The sequence below is a fragment of the Lichenostomus cassidix genome, chromosome 1 (genome assembly GCF_008360975.1).
Source record: "Lichenostomus cassidix isolate B80296 chromosome 1, HeHo_3.0, whole genome shotgun sequence".
NCBI classification, from domain to species: Eukaryota; Metazoa; Chordata; class Aves; order Passeriformes; family Meliphagidae; genus Lichenostomus; species Lichenostomus cassidix.
This window is the reverse complement of record NC_139479.1, coordinates 8,802,260-8,827,301: the sequence shown is the minus strand read 5'-3', so window position 1 is coordinate 8,827,301 and position 25,042 is coordinate 8,802,260. Positions and strand designations below refer to the sequence as shown.

Here is a 25,042-nt window from a genome sequence, read left to right as displayed (position 1 = left end):
TTCTGACTTTGTGCCAACACACAGACACACAAATAACCAGAAATCTGGGCATTAAAACAAGGTCAAACTTTTGGGCAATGTACCTCCTAAAGCCACGACTGCAAGAATTTCAATGCAGATATCAAGAAATACACCTTCCATCACCCCTGGCTTGATCCCTGACTCCCAGTGACTGCAGATTCACAGTTCCCTATGAACATCCTCCCTCAATGCATTTCAAAAGAAAACAAAGCTTCAGACACCTCCCATCCTTGTTCACCTCCATCATGCTCACTCCCTGCTCTGAATTCCTCTTCCATGACTTGATCTCCACTCTGGGCACCTCATCCTTATGCCTGTATTCACTCAGCACTCATCCACCAAGGCCAAGCAAGGCTTTTACCTCTCATTCTGCTCCTCCTCTCTGCTGGCAGCCTCAGGTTGCTGCCCACCCACTCTGGGGGTATACAGGGATGCAGTGGGTACATTTCTCAACAGTAGAAAAAGCACAGTATCATGTCTTCAGAGCCTTAAAGATGGTTTTCTGTCTTTGCAACACCACGTTTCAGGTTCGGAAATAGCATCTGGTTTTTTTTTTCCCACACTGAAAAGTAACCCAGCTTTCAGATGCAAACCAGAAAAAAGTATTAGTTATTTGAAATGTGAAAAAGAAACCTGTATATAATGAATAAATTCCCCCACTGGAACAAGGTGCTCAGTATAGAGTCCCATTTCAACACATGGTTATTTACATTAAAAGCATTTGGTTTTCTGATGTTACAATACCTGCATCTCTATAAAGGCAGCATGGGCTTTGTGCCACCCAGAAACTCACCCTGTGCTGCTGCTTTTTGGTCAGGTGAGATACAGGAACTTGCCAGTGACATCTCTCCATCCCTCATCTCTCCCCCTGTGTATTTTGATAAGACTCCTTTAGCATGGAATAACTGAACACCAAGAATATTCATTAGCCTAAGGAGTCTGTTCCTTCTCAGGAAACCATGCCACCTGAGCTGCATACATCTACTCAGAGCAAAACAGGCACATTTTCTTAGTGTAACAATTTTTTTTTTATTTCAGTTACTTTTTCACATAAAACTTTATGTAAGCTACAAAAATCGTGAAATGCAGAAATGGTATTAAAACTGCAAACTTAAAAGTATAGATTAAAAAAAAAAATCCATCTTTCCCTGCTAACAATGACCATTTAAAACAAACCATATTTTGATGGATTCATTTAATAAACATACCATACACTTCTCAAAAATAAATAAAGAACAACATCAGAAAAACCAATACTATCAACAACATGTAGCATTTAGTCGTCTTTTTTTTTCTTTTCCTTGAAAGACATAAATGAAATTTCTAGGCACAGTTTTAGGCATTATAGAGGACACAGAGGCAATAGGTTAGTGTGCACTGCGCTGTACAAAAATACAGTCTGAATAAATTACATTGCTAGCCATAAGATTAGACTTCACTTACCAGTCAGTTCATTGCATGTTTAATAATGTACAGTTACATGCTAATCCATATATATCATTTATATTTCAAACACATAGGTCTCTCTATATTTGTTTTTAAAATTTACAAAAGCTAAACGAAGTTGTGCAAGAAATCCAGAAGAGGTGCTGGGTACTTGTCAGCACCGGACGGTATACTTTAAGCTTAAAAAATACAAATAACTAGCCCTGCTTGCAAGTTTGCTATATATATATTTATTCATATATATTTGGAAGAAAAGAAACGGAACTGTGGTGGGAGAGAATCATTCTGCCAGTGAGACAAAGTCGAACAACTGAAATAGTTGTGACATGACACAAGCACAACATATAAAATTATTAATTTGTCATACGTACACTCAAGACACAGACTTGCATCTTTTTTGTGGCTAAAAAAAACCAAAACAGCACAAAGTTGCATTTACCTTTCGTTTAGTTCTGAGAAACAGAATGCTTGCCAAAATTTGCAATGGTAAGGGGGAAAAAATAGACACTGCAGTAGCAACCTAAGCTAAAGGTAGGTACCTAAATCCACATACTAGATGCCCAAACACAAAGGTCCTGAGGAGTCTGAGAGGTGAGTCCTAATAGACTGCATCACCTTCAAGAGGAAAAGCAGATTTTGAGACTGAAAACCAGATCTCTGACTCAAATGTGGATCAAGAACCTTGTCTTTAGGCATCCACGTTTGTAAATTGTTTTGCCTGAACACCTTTCACTTTAACAGCCAGTGACTTGCAGAGCACACACCATCCATTTGCATTTGCCTTAGGCCTGACAGTTGCTTGCACTCAAACTCCACAAGAGAACAATAATTTGATAAACTAGTGGCTACAATATGGGTTCAGCATTGTACCTTCTTGTCAGCACAGACAAAGTGGCACGCAATGCCAGCCCCAAAACACCATCCTCTCAGAAAGGTACAGACATCTTCTCACAGTGCTCTGCTCTGCACTATTCTAATTCTCATGCCAAACTACAATGTTCTCCATGCTGCTAAAGAAAAGCAGAACTGCACAGCTGTTCAGAAGGATACTGAGTTAACTGTATACTAAATATCCGCCTTAAGTCAGTCGCAGGAAATATGGCAGAGTTACAAATGCTCTCTTGGTGCCTGTGACATAACCAGACACAAGTTTTCCTCCCATCCTTTTTGTTCTCCAGACCATGCCATGCAATCCCTTCCATGTCGAGCTGTCATTTTGCTCCATCTGATCGAATTAATCACCACTGGTTTGCAAAGACTGCCGATATGGAATATTCTGCCGTGGTAGTGAAGGCTGAACTCCAGAAGGTCCCAGAGTTTTACAAACCATCTCCATACACAGCAATATTTGCACAATGACCTGCTAAAGGCAGCCCTGTGGTCCCTGCTCACTGCAGACCCTCAGCACCCTGCAGATGGTGGCACAGCAGTAACACTAGAGATGCAATCTTAGCACCCATTTAATTCAGGAGTCTTTTCCGTGGATGTGCAACCCCAGTGTATCTGCTTGTGCAGAGGTCCACATAGAATATCTGTTAAATTTCTCCATTAAAAAAAATAGTTATTTCTAAAGATTACAATTGTATAAAAATATGCTTATAATTAATTGAAAATATCCAAATAAGCAAATTGTAAACAAAAATAAAAGTGATGCGGATTAAATTCATGTGGAAGTTCTCCCTATTTTAGCTTGGGTTTCATTTCATGAGTATAGTCTCTGGATGTTCTAAGTGGGAAACATATTAAGCAAGAAGTAATCAGATGTACATAATCATAAGACAGTCCATTAGAAACTCATCTTTTAAAAACAAGAGATTACCTCCTGAAGTGCTAATGTTTTAATAAGGACATGATGGGGTCTCAGCTGTATTCTTGATGATCAGGGACACTTACAACCTAACTAGATTTTTTAAAAAATGGCAGTTTTTTAATTTGCAACAGCCTTAGAAAAGAATTTTTAGCAAGTATTATATTACACATGGAATAGCAAGATGTTATTTTTGTCCAGTTCTACCTTAACTTGATGTGAACTTTTAAGCATTTCCCATAACACAGAGTCTGTACAAGGGCATATACAGAAAACAAACCATTGTGTGTTTATTTTGTAACACCAACCAAAATTGGGGGTACCAATCCAAGACTTTCATGAATGTGCACAAAGTTAATATTTTAACCACTGCATCACAGCTTCTATTAAAATTTTAAGATGAATCATTTCTCTCCCTCTGCATATATATTTGCCTTATATATATTCATTTATACTAACAAACAGCTTTCAAAAATATAACTGAACTTGCTCCATACATATTCTTTTCACGACAATGTTTGGAAGTTAAATGGGCACTCAGGACAACTGCAATTCATTCATACATTTTAGATGTCTCAGAGACAGATCAGGTCTTTTTCTATCCCCCCTTATCTTCACCCCTCCAGCAAAATACTCAGAGCTGAGACAACTTCCAACTACACAGTCAGAAGCACATGTCTCTGGGTTTGGACTTCCTTCAACAATCTGCTACAGCTGGCACGGTGATGTCGATTACCAATTCATGAAATCCTGTGTGGGTTGGTGGCTTGTTTGGGTTTTTCTTTTTTTTTTATTATTCTCCCAGCAGACTGTTGAATGCAGATATTAGACAAGTCATTAACCAGTTACATTCATTGCCCTCAACACAGTCACTTGCACCTAATTCCTTAAGAGCGTTTCTGAGCAAGTAACAAGGGGCCAACACAGTCTATTGTACAAGATGCCATTGCCTGCTTATCAGACATCTGAATCCTCTATGATACAGGGAAACTTCTAAATGGAGCCCATACCAGCTGCTCCCCTGAAGGCAATAGCAGATGCTGGCATTGCATTCTCATTCCAACTAGTTCTCTCACAATGATCGCTGTCACGTAGATCCTTTTGCTTGTTGTCAGGAAAAATGAAGTTTATGTATCAGCAGCTTGCAGCATCTGCCTATGTAAGATCAGCAATCCTAGTGTTTGCAGTTCTTCTAAATGGTTGTAAAAGCTGGTTACAGTGTTCACACCCAAAAGGCAAAGGCTATTTTATCAACAGAGCAGACTGTTTGGTGCTCCACGAGTGTTCTAAAAAAACTGTGAGCTAGAAAAGATGGGGTAATCCTTTTTTTATTTTTCTTTTCATTAAATTATTCTAGTAATAGTCTTCATAGTTCTTTGGGTTCAGGCAATAAAGAATGGCACCCCCAAATGAAAATATAGTTGCACCCCAAGCCAGGCCATAGCCCCAGTTGAATTCATGGTATATTTTCAAGCTGACCGTTTCAATGAACTTGATTGGGTAAAGGACTAAGCTGCAGACTTGGAGAACAACTGAAAGAGAAAAAAAACAATACAAATGTCAGAAGAAGCCTTAATTTGCTTCCCTAAAACAAAGAAAACATCAAATAACTGGAATTCATATTTAAAATGCTCTTGCTGAATTTTTAGCCTGTAAATGCTGCTCTTTTTAAATCACCTTCATTTCATTCACACAGGACAGAGCAGCTCTTCCATATTCCCTTGTTGATGAACAAATGTTATTGCTGTGATATAATGATGATCCTTCAAATGTCCACAAAATAAACAGTGTAAGTAGTATTTTCCAAATGCTTTTCTGTCTCTACTTTCTATTTTAGTTTGCAGTCATTATTCCTTCCATAACAGCAAAACTTGTTCTACTGCCATTAGAAATAAGTCTAAGAAAACAAGAAGCAGGAATACATATTAAGAAATGTAGCTGAGAATCAAATAATTTACTTAGCCTAGAAAGAATTCACTGCTGTAGGTGATATATTCTTGTGCTCAGCAGAGACTCACTGAATTACATACTTCATATGCATTACTGTGTTCTGTAATCAGAATTAATAACACTGTCACACAGAATACCAAGGAATCTATAAAGTTTGATCAGTCACTAAACTTCAAGCCTGCAAAGTATTATGAATTTAAGGGGTGGGTCAGAAATACTTTGTGATGAAAAAAGCTAATAAAATAGATCAAATCCAAGACATTAAAAAGCTTAAAAATCATTACTTCCTATAGCACTGCCTCGGTGATCAACAGACACACATTGGCCATTTCACTCCCACACACACCCTGCAGTGCTGTCCAACTGGCCCTTTTCATTAGCCCTGGAGACAAATGTTCACCTGTCCTGAGGACAGGACTGGTATGGGGAGATCATGTCCCATGTTCATCAGAAATTTGATGATAAAACTCTGTAAAATTTCAGCTCATCCCACCTTAGCCTACAGAGTAGTCTTTGGACCCTTACTTGAGACTGACAATCTGAATGATGTTTGCCCAGTGGATTTTCTGATGTGGATACCAAAATCCCCAGGATTTTTTTTTTTTTAAATTCTATAGTTATTGAAGTGTTACTTAATAATTCCATTTGAATCTAATTTTTTTGTCTGGCAGCTCGCAAAGCACTGCACAAAACTGGAGAAACTCTGGCAGGGTACACTGGGAAAAGCACCTACTCTTATGAAAAGATTATGCATTCCAATTCTGTATAATGAGAGCATCTTTACACCCAAAAACCCCTCAACATATGCTCAGCCTTCAGACACATCTTTAAGACTATTCAAGGTCAGAAAGGTTTTCTGAAAACATATGGAAATATATGAGTTTTTCTTCAGTGGCTTCCTGCACGGGGTATGCAGCATCTCTGCTGAGTCAATGCTGAAACTGCTCCATGTGTGTCTGTGTCAAGTGCAAACCAAGGAAGCTCTCCACCTTCCTCAGTGTAACATATGAAGTATGCTCAATTTCAATCTACAGATTGGACTTGTCAAAACACAACACAGAAAAAAAGTGATTCTCTTGGAAGAGGAACATGTTGCTAAAGCAGCAACACTCACAAGAGGGTTTTTTGACATTTCTGTAGTGAGGGTTCCAGCTTTTCCTACTATTGGTCCAGATACACTATTGTAGAACTCAAAGGAAGTGCTGGCAGCAAGAGGCTGGTGGGAGCAGCCACCCTACACAGCACTGTCATCACTTTGCACTAATTTTGCCTTCTGTCATTGTTTTTTCCTGCAGAGCAGGAAGGGAGCTATGTAAGCTAGAAACAGCAGTCAGTGAAGTTATGAGAAATGACCAGTATGACCCCAAAAGATGTTGAAAGCAGTGCCTGCAACTACTGATCTGCTTCTAATGAATTTAGAGGAACTCCATGCTATCCTGACCTGCTTAAGGGAAGTGTGTACTACTTTTCTTCAGAAGCACTAGTTTTTCCTGTAGAAAAAACAGGCTGCAAAGGAATTCTTAAAAAACCTGCTACTCAAATGCTGTTTAGAATAGACTAATCCTCTCAAACTGGAATGTTACTTCAAATGTAGACATGTTTTTAGGATGAGCACTATGATGCTTGCAATATGGGAACAGGAATTCAGTCATCTTTTTTCTTTGTTCAAGTGTTTGACTCTAAGTTTTGATGTCAAAAACCCCCCACTTATGATGTGGCTTTCTAATTGATCTGTAATTATAAAAATCCTGGTGCTGGCTACTAATTTCTGTACTTCTGTTCCCTACCTCCTGCTCATTTCACATGAGCAAAGCACTTCATTGATAAATGCTGGGTGTTGCAGTTTCAAAGATTACCTGAAAATGTAGCTGCAACAATGACAGGGAAAAAAAAATCCCTCTTCTTTGTGGTGCCAGGCAAGCTGGGAGTAATGAGAGTGGACACCATACTCTTAGTCAGCATGGACAGCAACAAAGAAAAAAATATCTTGAAGAGGATGGTATGGGTCCAGGACCACATGCTTGGAAAGGCTGTGACATCTTCATACTTAAAATTTCTTCAAAAGTGGTCCAGACAAAGCTGTCTCTGTTACAGACATCCTGCCTCAGCCAGGAGATTGGAGTACATGACCCACAGAGTATTTTCCCCAACAGCATTTCTTTGATATTATGACTCTCTTTGCTGCCCTGTAGCAACCTGCACTACATTCTACTGAAGTCAGTCCTACTTTTTCAGACCATTCCATCAATGCCAAAAAATCGAATTCTGTCTTTCAATGTATCTGCAATTTTTTTCTAGCTCCACTATAGAATTTGACAAGTAAACTTTCATTCTATCTTCCACATCATTATGAAAATAGGTAATAGCACAGAACTAAGGATGTAATCTGGCTGGACTGTGCTGTCAGAATTTAAAAGATACATCCTCTAAGTATTCTCCAAATATTATCTGCCACCATTTTATATTACTCTTTTACCTATAATATTTTTACTTAGCTGCTGCTTCCCTAGCTTGCATGTAAAAGCATCTTGTGAAATGTGTTAAAAGCTTGCTAACATCAACAGGTTATTCTTCCAAACACTGTTACATTTGATAAAACACAGCTCCAAAAGGCAGGCTTAAATTTTCCATTTTTTTTTCTTTTATGGACTTTCAACAAGCACACTTTCTCTTTTTGCCCCAAAATTAAGACTTGGTTAGCACTTAGTTATCTGGTAAGCATATGATGAAACTCCTACACTGCCAAGCTGGTGAGTTTGCACTTTGAGAGTGCAGTTTTCAGGGCCAGCTTGGTTGATGATCTCTAGAACGCCCCATGATGAGCTGGTGACCTCCACCAGACCAAAGAGCCACATGAGCCAAGGTGGCTCCATGCAGGAGTGCCCTGGAACTGCCTCCCTGCCTGCTCCACATTTTTCTATTACCTGAGGTGTTCCTCTTCTCAACATTTAAATTCTTACTGTCAGCTCTATGAAAACACATTCACATCTTTTCATTACTTGCTGGCTTATTCTCAGCATCTAGGTTGAATTTTGGTTTTTTTGGTCCCTTTCTTTCTCATCTCTTCCAGTCCTAGTCAGTCAATCTTCTCCCTCACCTACAGAGTCGCTAACTGAAACCTGAAGCTGAGAAAAAAAAATAAAAATAAATCAAAACTTGAAGGAAAAAAAATAGCCTGGAGCCAACTGTTTGGACTCTATAAAGCACCTGGAAATAACTTTTCCATTTTGTCCTTTCTTCCACACAGAGACCTTTGCTACCCAACACCCAGACATCATTAAATGTCTCTGGGAAATTCATACTGTGCTGTTTTTCCAGAGGCAGCTGATAGACTCCTAGCCACAGTTATACAGAATACTTGGTCTTGTCAGCACATTCACAGGTCAGAGCAGGGTTTATCCTCAAAGATTTGTGAAATCCACAGATGAAGGCTTGAATCCATGGAAAGCTGCATAAGGCGCAAACTGCTACAATCTTAACTTTCCCCTCTTCAGGGAGAATTTCTTGCCATAATTCTTTCAAGATATGCCATCCATATTCATCTCCACAAATTGCTGACATCAAAGATAAAATCTGCAGGAAATGTCTTTTAACAATGCAAGTGTCAAATCCTAAAAGGATTCTTCTCAGACTTGCTAGATAATGAAGAAGAATGGGGCAGGTTGTCTTGGCCTCATCATTTCTCTTCTCATATGCTTGAGGTTGTGGCTGTTTAAAATGCACATGCACACACACAGAGGCAAAGGGAAGATGTGATCATCATAAGCTAAAGGACCAATTTACTTTCCTCTTAGATTCAAGTAAGCATTAACCCACCTCACCATCAACCTTTTGCAGTAAAGACTGGAAGCAATTTTATGCAGAGGAGAGCACATGAAGACAAACAGTAGGATCTGAGGAAACCTTTTCTTGAGGAAAGCCATTTCTCTTTTTTAGTACCAACTTAACTACTAAATGAGTAACACTGTAAGACAGGCGTGTATGGCTGAATAATTACCAAGTTACTATACAATATTATGATAAATGAAGCCAAAAGCCAAGTAAGAAACCACAACAAAAATTCAAGAACCCCATTTCCTTCAAAGTTAGCTGCCCACCATGCCTTATAACCTCAGAATTAAGACTTAATTTTAAAACTATGGCACCCATACCTTTATTCATTCAACCAAGCAAGATATGCCACACATAGAACAAAACCAAATGACTTCCACTCAGGGAATCTGATGCTAGGTTGCTTTAATTTCCTAAAAGCAAACGAAATGTAATCCAGGAATATGTCTTGAGCACATAAAGTGCATCTTGAAGGGCTCACTTCCACCAAGGTAATGTTATCAGCAGGGGGCAGCAGGAGCCTTGCCCTGAAAGTTGTGCTTCATCCCAAACTCCCTCCAATTCTGCGCTCTCATCCTCTCATATCCTCCTAAGTGGCTTTTTTAATACATCCCCAAGGTTCTGTCATCCTCTTCATTATGGGCTATCAGAAATGGCTTAAGCTGCTGGCTCCAGTGCAGATGTGAGTGACAGGATGAAGGCAGACCATGCTTGGTGAGCCTCAGGAGAATCCCAAACACCCGTGCTGATGAAGCCCCAAAGCACCAGAATTCATAAAAGGAGACAATTTGATATTATAATTGTACCTCACTGGACCAGTCTTACAGACAAGTCAGATTCATAGGTCTCCTTTAAGATTTTGTGATAGTTTATATAAACTGTTCCATTTTTGTGTTTTTAAAACCAAACAGGGACTACGCTGTGACAGCTTGTTAAATTAATAACTAAGCGAGATGACACAATGAAATTAATTCCTTATGGCACAGGGGCATATATAAACACCTTGCAAGATAATCCTATTTATTTTCACATGTAGAGCTTCCAGGGTTCACCTTTGGGTATTAATTTCCCTGTCTTAAAATTGCAAAAGCGAGAACATTAAAATAAAAATGGCTTTGCATGAAGAATAAAAACAGGGACGTTAAGCAACACAAAGTCAAAGATTAAAAATGGTATTTTGAGATTTATCCTCTGTAGTTTCCCCTGCTGCATGTACTTCACAAAACAATAAATATAATGCAAATAAATAATTTTTTTATGAACTCATAATAGTGCAACTGCAAAAATGATTAATGCTGTGCAGAACCTATATCCTGAGAAACCTCAGTGGAGTTAACACAGAAGTAACCAAAAACCTCTGAATTAGTATGCAGAACAAGGCATATCTCCCTTCACAAAAGTTCAGCTGCTCTCAGGAAATCTTTTTAACGATGCCAGTGCTTACCTGCAGCAAAGAGCATGACTGCAACTGGTCTGTAGAACCTCCTCCGAGATCCCACGCAGATGGAGATCAGCCCAACCAGGAAAGCTATGAGAATAATGGCAGCACCACCCAGCAGCAGAGCCAGAGTAGCTATCTGCCAGTCTAGGGGGAGAAAAAAAAAGAGGGGAAAAAATAATAATACAATTTCAGTAAAACAAGCCCACAGGCCTGACAGAAACAGCAGAATATGAGGATAACAGAGGATACATCAAGGCTCAGGTAAATAAACAGCTGTGCCTTCAAATTCTTTTCTCCTAATTAGTGAATCACCTTTACATGAAACAGATGTAACTCAGAAGCAAAGTGCAACAACCTCCCACGCTTACTCAAGGCTTAGTTGGCCTCGTTGGGATTTTGTCTCAAGTACAACTGAGTAATTCAGTCCCCAGGTTTTTATCCAATTTACAATGAGAAATTGAGGCTGGCTCAGGATTATCTGGCGGTGTGTTAGCTGACCCTCAGTCTGCTGTAACTTTCACACAAAAGAGAGAGAAAGACAAACCTGTGCTTGAGCTGATTAGGATGACACAGCAAGGGAAATGCATGGAGCCTCATACACACCTGTCCCTTGAGAAGTACCAAGGCCACAATGTATGAGTAACAAAACTGAGGAGATGCTCAAAAAATTTAAAAAATATATATATTCAACACTAAAAGAAAGCTGCAAGTCAAGACTTCCTAAAGGCAGTAACAATCATTAGCTGCAGACCCAGTCAAATCTCAAGCCTGTGTTAAGATGTCAGTTATTCTCAAGTGTCAGTTTTTCTTCCCCCAAAAGCAACCTCTGCATTTGGCCCAGCACTTTTGCTCGTTATTCTCATATTTAATGGATGCAGTTATAAACAACATACTTGCAGTCTTAAATCACATAAATCAAAATCCATGTGTAAGCTGATGGCCATGATGCACGTATACAATATCCAAGATCTAACTTAAGAGCTTCTGTGGGATTTTAGGAAGGTACAAGCTTTGGGCTGTCTCTTTTCCCAAAAAAATATCTAAGACCTTTCCTCCCTCCAGTAGCAGGCACCAAGAAGAAGAGTCAGATCATTATTTACTGCTTATCACTACTATTTACTAGTTCAAGGAAGATGATACAAATTCAGCTAATAGGAAAAGGACCTATGGATTCTTTTCATCTCATTATTTTGAAAATACCAGCAGTCATGTGATACTTAGAACAAAATATCCAAATGCATTACACAGTTCAAAGCAAATAAGACTAATTATTTCCAAAACAACTTTAGTAATCTTATGATTACTAAAATAACAACAACGAACATTGTTTTTTGGAAAAGAGTAAAAAAGCACTGTTTTAAAAAACAATGGATCCAGTTTCAAGAGGAATCTAATCTGCTGAAGATACAGACAGGGCAGCTGTGGAGTTTGGGAATGGAATGCTGGCAGCTATTATCACCAAGAAGCCTTCATATATTATATGAAAAAGGATGAAGAAGATTAAAAGAAGAAAGTGAATAGAAGAGCTATAAAAGCATTGCTTGAAAAGAAAATTATTTTAAAGGTGTGTTTGTTCAAGTACACACATTTCTTTTCATTCTTTTCAGAAGTCCAGGCATGTTCTTTACTAATAATTTAATTACTAAGTACTCAACCTTCCAAGCTATTTTAGTTCTTGTTTTCTTACTGGACTAAACCCCAAGGCTGGGAACAATCTTTCATTTTATCATCAGCATGAAATCTCTAATACCAGTTTGCTGTGTGTCCCACTGCTATACTATCATTATTGGGATGGAAATATGATTTTAGTACTGGACAGAGGTGTTTTGGAGAGTGGTTTTTAATATTAACTTGATCCTTCAGAAACACCAAGTGACTAGCGTACTGCTTTAGAAAGGATTCTTCCAATATCAGAGTGCATTACAGATATAGAATACAGAAATAAATAAACAGAATGGACCACTTTGGAACAATATGAAAGGAATCCTTGCACTAGAAAATTACACAGATACAGAGACCAGCCACATAAATCCATGTCACACCAAAGTTAAAGCCATACAAAATTGATGAAATAAATCAAAGGGCCAGATGGGAAAACTCAGAAACTAAAATTTTTTGAAAGTCACTACAAATAATAAAATATTAAATGTTATCTTTGCATTGATCAGATGCCAAACTCTAATGCAAAGGGAAGTACAACACTGGAGTAGCAGCTAAATGGAAAAAAAAAAAGCTAAGCATAAGCTAAGCATCCTCTTGCTTTCCAAAACCACACTGGCAAGACCACCAAACAACTGATAATAACTTAGACCAGGATGATATAAGTGTGGGGTTAGAATATAATTTAACTTCTAGGACAAATATACATATACAGATTTTAGAAAGGTTAAAAAATAAACAAACTACCTTACTATAGTACTGATGTGGGAGGTAAAAGGACAAATGAGTGTTGGGAGACACCTACACTCCCAACTAAAAAAGAACTGACTTAGATAAACAAAATTAATTTCTTGAGTAAGACAACCTACTCAGTGATGCTGACAGCAGGACAGAACCAAGGCTCTTACTGTTCTTTGCTACTGGCTGGGGAGCAGGTATTGAATGTTGTGCTCTGGGCCACAGTGTCTGGAATTACCTATTTATTTTTGCTCCTTTCACAGGAGCATACAATGCTACAAGCCTTTGCCTTGAGCTGCAGCTGAGTGGGACTTTGAAGAACATCGTGAAGGTCAGACATTACTGCACAAAAAATACAGGACTCAACTTTCCTATATTGGCTACCATAGTAACTACATGTTTAAGTCTCCTTGTCATCTTGGGAAAATGTTAACTTTCAATTCTGAAAGCCATTTGATCTGGTGACAAAAAAAAGCTTATGTTGGATTAAGAAAGCAAAATCTTCTGCACGGGTCTTCCACTTAACAGCAATTATTATTAAATCCAGGCCATTAGAGTTTACATAAAATTAAAAAAAGATCCAAAGAAAATAGAACCACTACCTCTGAAGGCAGAACACCCTGTGAATCAGAAACCCACAATATAAACACGTACAGCAAACACAATTTTTCTGAAACAAAGATCTGTAGTGTTCCTCAGACTACTCAAGAGTGATTTACAACACACAGCATCAAAATGGGATGAGCAGATTGCTTTGTTACACAGTGCTACTGGTACACAGAACATGAACATCATAAACCTGCTTTAGAGTATCCAAAATATGTTTGTACCTCTTCTAGGCATGCACCAATCTTGCAAATAAGTTACTCATAAGAACTCTAAATTCAGGAGCCTCAGCAGTTCAGTGAGACTGCTTGTTCTTACAGAGACAGAAACATACAAAAGAACTAGTAAAATGGGACCTTATAGATAATTATTACTTTTCCACATTGAAAGCACAATTGGTTACACTTTAAGAGTGTACATCAGTCTTTTTCACTGTACACTTCACATCCACTATCTAAGAAAAATACTAGGAACCAGTAAAAAAACTAGTAAAACTCACAAAAATAGTAATAAACTTTTACACTTTAAAAAGCACTGTGACCTCATGTCATGCCCAAATTAAGTTGCTTTGTTGGTTTATGTAAGTTTAGACAACTTTAGATTTTTTCAGTGTTCCACCATTTTAGCAATACATTAAGAATTACACTAATTATGCCACATATCCCATCCAAACTAGAATTAAGACATTTTTGACAATTGTTAAGTAACTCAAGAGATTTCTTAAGAAAAGCCTCACTTAATGCATCCTATTTTTAGGTCTGAAAATCCCCAAGCAGCATCCCAATGTCTGTAACCACGAGAAATATATACTGCAGCTCTGACAGCGATTATGGTGTTTGCATATTTTTAACTATAATAATCTGCCCATTAGACTGGGGATGTGGGTTTTGGTATTTGGAAACATATATAAATATGAACCTAGGTACTTTACACATATTTCCAAAACGTATTTTGTGAAAAAATTATTAAAATTACCATCCTCAGTTAAAAAAAAACCCCACAAGAGCCCCCAAACCATGATGATGCTGTTTCTTTTCAGTTAATTCCTCATACAACAGTCAGTGCCTTTCTGGAGAACAGCTTGGTCTTCTTGCCATTTGGAATTTCTGATTATGTCTTAGTGATCCAGAGGCACAGTGTCAACTGTACATCGAAATTTCTAACTCTCCACCCTTCTTTCCCTAAAGAAAAGACCCAAAGCTTTAAGCTGCATAGTAATTTTTCATTAAGAGCAGCTCAAATTTGCTCAATCACTTTCCTGGACTAAATAATACTTCACTACTAGGATAAAATCAGGGAAAACCATAAAAGAAGAAGAACACAGTTCTGAAATGCGCATTTTAATAGCTAGGTCCTTTTTTAAACACAAGAAAGCTCAATGCAAAAGGCTTGTACAGATGTCACGTTTTCAGCAAGGTACCCCAAAATTAAATATTTTTTTCAACAAGGTATTCTACCACGCAAAAGAAGTGGTGGGCATAGAAAAATACTATGGAATGAGTGCAGCATTTGTGTATAGGGCTCTTTCAGACAGTGCATGTGAACTGAATTAATTTCTTAAGAGACAATAAAGTATTCCTTTCTTCCATATAATGGCTCTCCACCAAGTCTTCTCATAAAGGCTGAGGTATCAAAATGCATGCAGCTGTTACGTGACGAAGGCAACGACTGACCTTCTTTTTCTAGCACTAAACATAATCTTGGTAAGAAACACAAACACAACACTCAGGTAAGTTTTTCTGATTCACTGCAAAGCTTCCACTTATCCAATACCTGCCCTCAGACAATAAATACTCCAAGAAATTCCAACACAGCATTTAAAATCAAGAATAATGATTTTGAAAGAATGTGTCAAGCAAAGAAACTTGAGGCACTGACACACAAGATATTAAATATAACCCACTGAGTATCATAACAATCAAATAAATAGGATAGCTCGAGATATTCCTAATTGCTTCATATTCAGACTTAGATATCAAATAGCCAACAAAAGTTTAAGAAGTGTAGTGTATATATAAAAACATAAACTCTAGTTCCTAAAAGAATTTTGGTTGCATGATCAGTAGGATTTCTTCTTTCTTCAGCAAGATCATGAGCAGAGGCATCTGGGGAAGGAGAAGGTCCACTGAATTCTGTGGAAAAGCTGAGGTACAGCAGGGGCCATTAAGTTCTCACATCAAATTGCTCCACAGAGGTCACCTTTGAAGCCAAAATGATGGTTTTCAAAGAGCTGCTCAGATGAATTCTGCTCTAGGTGAAGGGGATATTGGCCTAAGATAGGAAGCTCAGGGCCTCCAAGTTACTGGGTCAACACTCCTCTGCCCCTGGACAGCCTTTTGAGACCCTGAAGTTACACTTTGGAACCCGGCAGAGAGAAGTGCTTTCTGGCAAGATCCATACCAAACCTCTGTAATCTGCTCTAGCCACAGCTGCACACAGTGGAACCTTGTATAAAAATGACAATTAATAAGTATTTTCTGCTCGTATAATATGTTTACTAGTGCTGGCTGCTGCACAGACATACTCTGGCTTTTATATCTTCTTTTTATTTTATGGATTAAGATTTTTCTCAAATAAGAAAATTACTTGTGCATGTGGCTACTCAAGTCACTCAGACACTTAAAAAGCATTACCAGAGCTCCAGGAACTGGCCAGCTGTGGCTGAAAGCATAATTTCCTTAAGAGAGAACTCACTTTACACCAAGGCTTTCTTCTAAAAGCCATAAATTTAAACACATGAAATAGCTATGTGAAGTCACAAATATATTAAAAAGAAGCTGTTTGTGGACATATTTTCCCCAAGAAATCTGTCTTCATCCCCACACAGCAGCACATGGGACAAAGTCCTCGATAACTCAAGTATCACACAACACCCATGGAATTAACAGGAAGGCTTTCCCACAGCTCTAATTCACCAGACACTGACAACACCCAAAGAAAAATTTAAGCATTTTTTGCTGGGTGCCAAAATCCCTAAGTGCCTCCTAAGGATAATTCAGAGGCTCCACATAAGGCATCAGTCATTTTCCATTTACTGTACAAGAGACTTGCAGGATGATTTAGTGTTCTTGATGCCAAGCAGAGAGTCACTTAGAATTAGTCAAAGAAAAAGAGCACAAGCAGAGAGACATCCAACAAACAGCTTTCTGGTGCAGCCCCTGTGTCTTACAGAGGTGCAGAATGCTAATGGATAATGATGGCAGCCAACCAGCGAAGGAGGAAAGGCAGACACCTCCTTAGCTGGGGCTAGACAGCTTCTCAGAAGCCCCCTGCACACACCAGGGGCCAGAGAGCTTCTCAGAAGCTGCAACGTCTTTGCTTCCCACCTCTGGCTCCAGACTCTAACCTCAAATCTCTGCTCCCTTTTCCCAGTGGGATTTCCTGACTGCTAAGGTAGATTGTAAATGCTCTCCTCTTCCATTCGCTAGACCCAAGCTGCAAAAAGATTTGGGAGGTCTGTGTACAAATAGGCCCAAGGGAATCCAAATCAGAGTCTTGTTTCAGAGAGCCTCTTACCTAACTGGGCCCTTCCAACACTCTTGCTCTTTATGCACCTTTGCCCTGATGTACAAGAATGCTGACCATTACTGTAGGGCAGCCCAGACACAGGGCTCTCTCACCTTTGAGGGGAAAAGTCCTCAGCAGCCACCTGCAGAGCTGCAACCCTCTCACTTGGGCTCCTCCTACAGTTTTCCTCTTCAAGAGCAAGATAACAGAGATGAGAGAGAAGGAGGCTGACTCTATTCCAGGCAAGATAACAGCTCCCTGGCAGGATGCTCTGGCTAGTAGCTGCTCTGCCAGCTATCCTCCTCAGCCTGGGAAGGACAGGCTTGATAGTCTGGGGGAATGACTAGGCAACCACTATGCAGACTGCTCACCTTTCCATGGAAAGCAGCCCCACTCGCCTTCCACCCAAAGATGCCACTGGGAGTGCAAGGGACAATTTGGTTACATATACAAAAACATGGTAAGCAACTCTACTGTTGTGTAAAAGAGACAGCAACACAACAAAATGGTTTCATGCTTAATGGGTGGTTACAGATGCATGAGCAACTCGAAACGTAGCAGCTGCTTGTTCACCTGCACATGGTCACACATCTCCCTTGAAGAATAAAGCTTGCATTCCTTATTTATATGAGATATATACAATTTGCAGAGGTGTGGGTTAGGGTGGGGTGTGTTGTACGTCTGCTCTGTGGCCTGCCCTTACTCCTAAAATTATAAAGTCCTTCAAGCACAGCACAACTTCAAATAAAGAATTAAGTGCTGCCATTATATAGATCTTTATTTTACCATTTAAAAGCAACACACATTGCACATCGCTTTTGCCAACAGAGGACCTCAAGACAAGCAAAGCATTACAGGAAATCATGTAATCTATAATTCATTCACACAACAGTACAGCATGTACTCAGGCATTTCCTCTATTGGATACACAGGATTCTTCTGAGATTAACTTGCTATTATGTCATTTTAATTATTGGATATTCATTCACTCAAAAATAATAAACTCTCAAAAAACTGCACACACCCACAACTCCAAGAACTTCACAAAAACCTGGAACTCTTAGAACTTTGCCATTAGGAAAGAAGTGTGGGAGATGTGTTATACAAGCTTTTCATAAAAAGCTCACTATTTCTGACCTCTTCTTAGTAAGCTACTACTCTTTAGCAATCTGAAGTACTACGCTTTGCGCTGGAACAGGAATCTAACTATTTCCCACAGTTATCAATGTTCTTCCAGCAAACTGGCAATCTTCTACAATTTTCAAAATTCATTCCATTGTTCCTTGAGAAAAACAATTAGCATTTAAAAGAGTCCAAGGATTACGTCCCACCAAAACCATGGCTTTAAGTGGAACAAGTGAAACACAAAGCAAATACAGCTAGATGGACTTCACCACTCCTCCTGCTACCCTGATTCTTATGTGGTCATCTTGGGCCAAAAATCAGTAGCAGAGGCAATGCCACTCTCTATGCAATTCTAAATATGAAAATATCATTAAATAATAAAACTACTTGTATTACCCCTACCTCAAGGAACATCATATTAAATAAACAAAACTTAAAACAATGAGATACGTTACTGATTTTAAAACTGCAATGAGCAACAGCAGTGGCAACAACCCACTATAGCTACAAGTCTTTTTTTTCTTTTTTCTTTTTTTTTTTTTTAAGAATATTATCGCTGTTAAGGTGTATGGTGCTCTTGACCTGATCAGATGAACTCATACAAACATCACAAATGTGCTCTAACCATGTCTCCTACTGGTTGGAGAAGGGTGGCTGAAATTGTAGCCTCCACCATACTAAAAGGTCCAGACTGCTGAACAGGAATTGTAGATCTGCTACTCCCATGGCCTTGGGAAGTCTGAGACTAAAATAACTGGTCCATTTGAAAAAGAAGGAGCATAACTGAAAATATTCTATTGGAGCTGTTGTGACAATAGTTAAACCAATTCAAGGCATTCTGCACACTTTGAAGAAGCCAAATAGACATCAAGCATAAACAGAGTATCAGTCATCATAGAATAATTTAGCTTGGGAAGGATCTCTAGAATCCACCTAGTTCAGCACCCCATGGAAAGCAGGGCCAACCTTCAAGTCAGACTCAACTTCAAAGTTAGATCAGCCTGCTCAGAGTCTCAGATGCTGAGTCTGAAGTAGTACCGCTTTTGATTTTATATCCGCCTTTAGATAAAATGCTGGGGATGATTATTACAGTTAACACACAAAATGACAGACTATAGTTTTCAGAATCAGAAGGAATATTTTATTAATTCCTCCTTACATTGTATGAGCCACTTTTTTTCAGGTTAGTAAAATTACATCAGTTTTTCTTCTGTTATTTTGTAGCAAACTACCAGCCTTGCTGAGCTGTTTACAAATACATGCCAACATCAAACCTGAGCAATGATCCAGATCTTCTAATGAGGAAGCTGCTTTTAAGCTAGCAATTTCCCCCTGAAACAACTCAGATTCCGAACAAGGAGATACCATCCAAGACTATTCTGGCATGTCAATTCAGATATCTGCATCTAATGTGTAATTAAGGTTAAGCCCCTTGAAGTGCTACCGAATGAACTGCCTCTGATGCTGTTTTTATTTTAAGAACAAATTAGAACAAAATTACGAGCATAAAACTAGACTCAAGCTGTTTACTGCTCTATGCTTTGAGCTAAGCTTACCTTCATGGTTTGCTCATCATAAAGTTTAATACACAGAGACCCTGTTGCATGTATTTCCTTGAGAATGTTTTTTCTTTCAAACATTCATGAACAGTTCTAAAAGAGCATAATATTCTCAGAGAAAACTGAGTGTTACACAAAGAAATACACAGGTTGTAAAGTAACAAAGCCATATAACCCCCACATCCACCAGAATGAATACAGTTAATCAGTACAAAAGCATTCAAATGTATTTTTATATATGCTGTATTCACAATAAACTTAAAGGCTGCATGGAGCCATTGTTTCCTATGAATAGCATATACATATATTGAAGTCAAAACAGACAATGTTTAACTGCAGGTCAGATTCTATGGAGCCATTTATTTCTTCCACACAGCATTTGTCTATGTTTTATTTAAAGAGCTATAATGGCTGCAGTCAAATGCAGAAATTTAAATTTACTGTTATTAACCCGCAGGAAGAAGAGAAGTACCTGTACAGGTACAGACACACCATGCAATTGTACACAAGATGCATTTAACTTTAATGCTGTGACAGGAATAAATATTCATATATAACTCTTGATGAATCTGCAAATGAACCATCACAAACTAAATACAATGCATTTCAAATAAGATCTAAAAAAAAAAATCTTTAAACACACACAAGTTTTAAATACAGTTGGTCTAAAGACAACTTGTGCATTAGTCAAGGTAAGCTTTGATCATGGAAAATAGTTGTATGCCCAGACAGCTGGTGAAACTTCAGAGCTTTACTACTGCATTTGTGAATTTAAGAATTTCAAGATTTTTTAATGAAGCTTTGCACACTGGCAACTTTGTTAGTTTTTCATCTCCTGAAGTTGCTGCTAGTGGGTGATTTACATAGACCCTAAAGAGTCCGAAATAAAAGAAAAGCAAATTAAGATGAGATACTTTATAATTTTCAGATGCCAAAAAATTAATTTGACTATCTTACATACTTGAACCATCAATACTGTGCAGTAATTACACAAGTTTAAAAGTAGTATGTGAGCAAGCAATTGCTTGCAAGTTACAAAAAAAGTCATTGGAACAGTGAAAGAATGAATGCGAACACATGCTCCAAACACTAGCAATGCTCAAGAAAAAAACAAGATTATTTCCTGCCATAACAGCCAATGTAATCATGCTCTGTGCATTTCCTTCTGCTTTCCACTACCAAGTTGCCCTTTTGACAGCAGTCAGGGGTCCTACATCTAATTAAAACAAAAGTTTTTAATTAAACCTCAAAGATGCTTTAACAGCTTCTAGCATGAGCTTGCCCTTGATGATGCCACTTGAGGTGCTCTCCTCCAAGGAATGATGAAGTAAATCTCTTAAAACCATGGGTGAAGATGCCTTTTCTCCTGTGTGTACTACTGCTTTTCACAGCTAGCTGCAAAGCTGCCTGCACTGGTATCAAGCTAAAAGAGCTTTCCCTGTGGGAGCTCACCACTATCTCCAAAATAATGCTTGCTGGGTTCACAATGTAGGAGGAAAGTGCACTTAAAATATTAACACCAGCACACAAAATGGTCTCAAATATGAGCCCAATCCAACTTGGTGAACTTAGTGGAAGCCCTCCTATAGGCTCTAATAGCATTGTAACATACTAGCAAAAGGCAAAACAGTGCAGCTTCTCGTATTTCAGGTCTGGTCAGAATGCAGTTCTCTGTGCTGAGCATGAGGAAAGTGAAGGGTTTATTCCAGTCACCTCAACTAAAACAATCATTCACTTCTTCCACAGCAGCTTGTGAAACCTGGCTCCTGTAGACTGGAAAGTATCTGAGGAAAATGGGTAAAGCTCATTCAAGGAACTTGAATAAAACTGGATAGGCAGGAATTTGTGCACATGATAGTAGAAGGCACCAGCAGAGGACAGACCAGATTTTCAACACACAGCATCCAGCAAAAACTACATCTCATTCCTATCCATCCTCACCCATTCATCTTCCACCTTCCCACAGACAGGCAGGTGACCAAGAGAGGAACAAGAGAGATTAGTGTCCTTTTATGCTGTTCCATAAGCTGTCCTGCTTCTCTTTCTGTCCTGCTTTTGTGTGTATGTGTGTGCACACTTTTCCTGTGCCTAGGAAAGTGCATGGAGGTGGGGGGAGATTTGAAGCAGGTTCTCACTCAAGCCATCTGAAAAGTCTTTCTGTAATCAAGGGGATACTATTTCAGGAGACAGGGAGAAGGGGCAAAGGATTCACGTTGCTAAGGAGACACGTAGAAGCTGACATTCCTACATAAATTTCCATTTATACCAGGGAAGGAAAAGAAAGCACTCCAAACTTTGTGCAGATACCCTGGTAACTGATTGAAACCGACATTTCTTTACAATTCATTTTATGTTATCTGAAACAAAACCCAAACAACATTTAAACCTTCAAATATTACTGCACATGACAGAAAAAAAATAAGCACAGCAGCAAAGGAACCTGTGTAATTCCAACTCAAAACAGAGACCAGTTATTTCCCAGAACCTATACAAGGACTTCAGAGAATAGAGAAAAACAAAACACATTCAGAATATAGTCAGTATTTTGCTTTCCCTCCCAAAACACACATCTTGTCCCTGCATGACTTCCCCAATCAAAGAGCACAGCAATCCAAATGGATGATTTATCAGTGCAAGTGTGTGTGTTTGTATGTGTGGACAGGGATGGGAATGAAAACGATGTGGGGGGAGGCTGGCTGCATTTGTCAGTGTTTCTGCTGGGGCTCCAGAAGTTGCTATCAGGCATAAAGTAAATAAAACCACCCATGAAAACCAAAACAATTATCGTGCTACAAAAGAATTCACTGAAAAACATTCAACAGGCAGCTTGTTTTTATCATTCACAACCCCTTTTTGAAGTACTCCAAGCAATAGTGAAATAACGTTAAAAAAAAATAACAATCTGTGATCAAAGACCTAAAAAGGTGAAGAAGGAACAAGCAGCAAGAAACCACAACGGGGAGTGTGGCATGAAGGCAAAGGAGCGTGAAAGACGATGGGAAGATCAGTACATGCTAGAGAAAGAACCACACAAGCACACCCGGCGTGATGCGGAGTCCGAGCCCAGGCGTCCCCATTCCGAACAAAGTAGCAACCGGTTTTGCTTTAGGAAGCCCCAACTTTCCAAGACCAGAGACTTCTCAGAGGGGGGCGGAGGGGAATTATAATACACTCCATCCCAAACAGTTTCTCACTTTACAGGGAAGACACCACACAGAGAAAAAATAACCAAAACTAGCTCAAACTCGGGATCTTTTGTGACAACACCGCGGCAGACAGGGAGCCAGTCCCCCTTTGGCTCCCCGAAGGCTCACATCTCCCGCACGCCGGGCACGATCCGAGCACGGGCGCTCGGCGCTGCCCCTCCCGCACACGCCGCCTCCGCCCAGCCCCACCGCCGGCGAGATGAGGGGTAGGGGAGGCTGGGGCAGCACGAGGAGGAGGAGGAGGAGGAGGTTAGGGATGGGATGAAGAGGCTCGGGAAGGGAAGGCTCGGGGTGCGGAGGGCGGGCGGACAAAGGTACCGGGGACTGTTGGCGGCGGCCGGCGCGGGGAGCCGGGCGGGGAGCAGGGGCGGCAGCGGGCGAGGCGAGGAGCCAGCGAGGACAGCCCCGGGCACCGCTCCGGTAAAGGGTGGCCCCGGGAAGGGGCAGGGACACAGCCCCGGAGGAGACAAGGGTGAAAGAGAGGCGACTCCAGGGGATGCTGGTGGGTCAGCCAGGACATGGCGAGGGGAAGGAATTCTCAGTGCCCGGGGTGCGGCCAAGGGAGCGGGAGGCGGACGGGGAGCGGGGAAAGGCAGCGAGGGAGCGGAGATGGGTCGGGAGCAGCCAGGGCAGCCAATCTCACCGCTGTGCAGCGTCGACTCGCAGAGCCAGCTGTCCAAGTTGCCGGGCTTGCGGCAGGACTCCCAGAGGGACAGGTAGTACTGGTGGTCCGCCGTCACCCAGGCGGGGCTCAGCACGGCTCCCAGGTCCAGGCACAGCGCCAGAAAGATGCACACCAGCCCCACCAGCTTCAGCGGGGTCAGCACCGAGACGCGCACCTCCTCCATGCCGCTGCCGGCCGAAGCCATGGGGCCCAGGGGAGACGAGCAGGAGGACGCGCTGCCGCCGGCCCCGAGGGGAACAGGAGCGAGAGCCCAGCTCCGCGCACAAGGGGCGGGCGGAGGGAGAAGCGGCGAGACCAGCGCTGTCTAACGGCGGCGAGAGGCGTTCGCAGGCGGCGGCAGCGCCGCTCCCTCCCGCCCGCCCTCCTCCGCCGCGCTCCCGCCCCGCTGTATCAGGTGCAGCCGCTCCCCGGCCCTCCGGCGCCGCCCGGCCCGGCCCGGCCCGGCCGCTCCTCCCCGTGCCCGCCCCCGCCGGGGGAGGCCGGGCCGCGCTCCGCGGGGAAGGGGCGGGAGCGCCGTGCCGGCAGCGGGGCGGGAGCGCGGCCCTTCCCGGCCCCTCCCGGCCCGCTCCGCCCCGCCGGGGCCGACTTTGGGCAACTTTCCGCGGCCGCAGGCGGCGCCCGGAGCCGCTCGGATCGCCTGGCCTCGGCTCCCGCCGCCCCCGAGCGGCCTCCCTGGGGGCCTCGTCCCCGGCAGTGCCCCGGCAGGCTCGGTTGTGCCACGGCTGTGCCCCGGCAGCCTCGGCTGTGCCCCGGAGCCCCGGCTGTGCCCCGGAGCCCCGGCTGTGCCCCGGAGCCCCGCGGCTGAGGGGCACTGAAGGTCCCGGGCCGCACCCACCCCCGGCCCCGCCGCGGCATCGCTACGGCCAGGAGCCCAGCGAAAGGAAAGGCCGCCGCGGATGCAGGATTAGCGGTGCCTGACCTTGATTCTTCTTCTGGAGTGACCTTTAAAGCACAAGTTATTAGTGGGTGGTTTAGGAAAATCACTCAGGTTTCATTATTCGTGTGTGGACTTACCTGCGATTCCCACTTCCCTCTCCCGTCAAGCGGCGTTGCTGATCCCAAATTAAATCTTTGAGGAAGGATAAGTACTTTGCCCGGTTTCCATTTAGTCTCTGTTTATTTTGCGTAATTAGCACTGAGGTGCTGAGAATGTCAAGGGCAAATGTTTAGGTTAGGTATTAAACAAGGCACTAGTATAATTCACTGTCTAAAGCAGCTCTTTCTCAAGGTACAAACACACAGAGGCACGAAGGTGGAGTGTAATGTCCATAAAGGATTACTAAAAAAAGAAGACTCAACCTGCAGATTTTAAAGCAAATGCTGCTACTTACATTTGAGGGAGAACTATAAAGTGGGAAGAGAAAAATTAAGCCAGGAAAGCCATCATCTAGTGAAGATGGCAAATCCTGTCAATAATGCTAATTATTATATCCCTATTAGTAATATTAGCTGCTTGTTTTT

General features: G+C 41.1%; 1 protein-coding gene across 1 annotated transcript; it reads right to left on the bottom strand.

Moving 5' to 3' along the window:
- Positions 1-1,025: 1,025 nt before the first annotated feature.
- On the bottom strand, positions 1,026-23,992 carry TMEM47 (transmembrane protein 47). The gene is made up of 3 exons (XM_085049462.1): positions 23,540-23,992; positions 10,500-10,640; positions 1,026-4,806 (listed from the first exon to the last, which is right to left on the bottom strand). The coding sequence occupies exons 1-3, from the start codon at positions 23,763-23,765 to the stop codon at positions 4,628-4,630; spliced, it is 546 nt and encodes a 181-aa protein (XP_084905588.1). The 5' UTR covers positions 23,766-23,992; the 3' UTR covers positions 1,026-4,627.
- Positions 23,993-25,042: the final 1,050 nt, after the last annotated feature.

Bases quoted from the DNA above. Each gene is read 5' to 3' on its own strand.
- TMEM47 (XM_085049462.1), bottom strand. From the start codon at position 23,765: ATGGCTTCGGCCGGCAGCGGCATGGAGGAGGTGCGCGTCTCGGTGCTG. The intron at 10,641-23,539 runs GTGAGATTGGCT...TTCTCCCCCTAG, and splicing joins CGAGTCGACGCTGCACAGCG to ACTGGCAGATAGCTACTCTG. The intron at 4,807-10,499 runs GTAAGCACTGGC...TTTCTCTTTCAG, and splicing joins AGTCATGCTCTTTGCTGCAG to TTGTTCTCCAAGTCTGCAGC.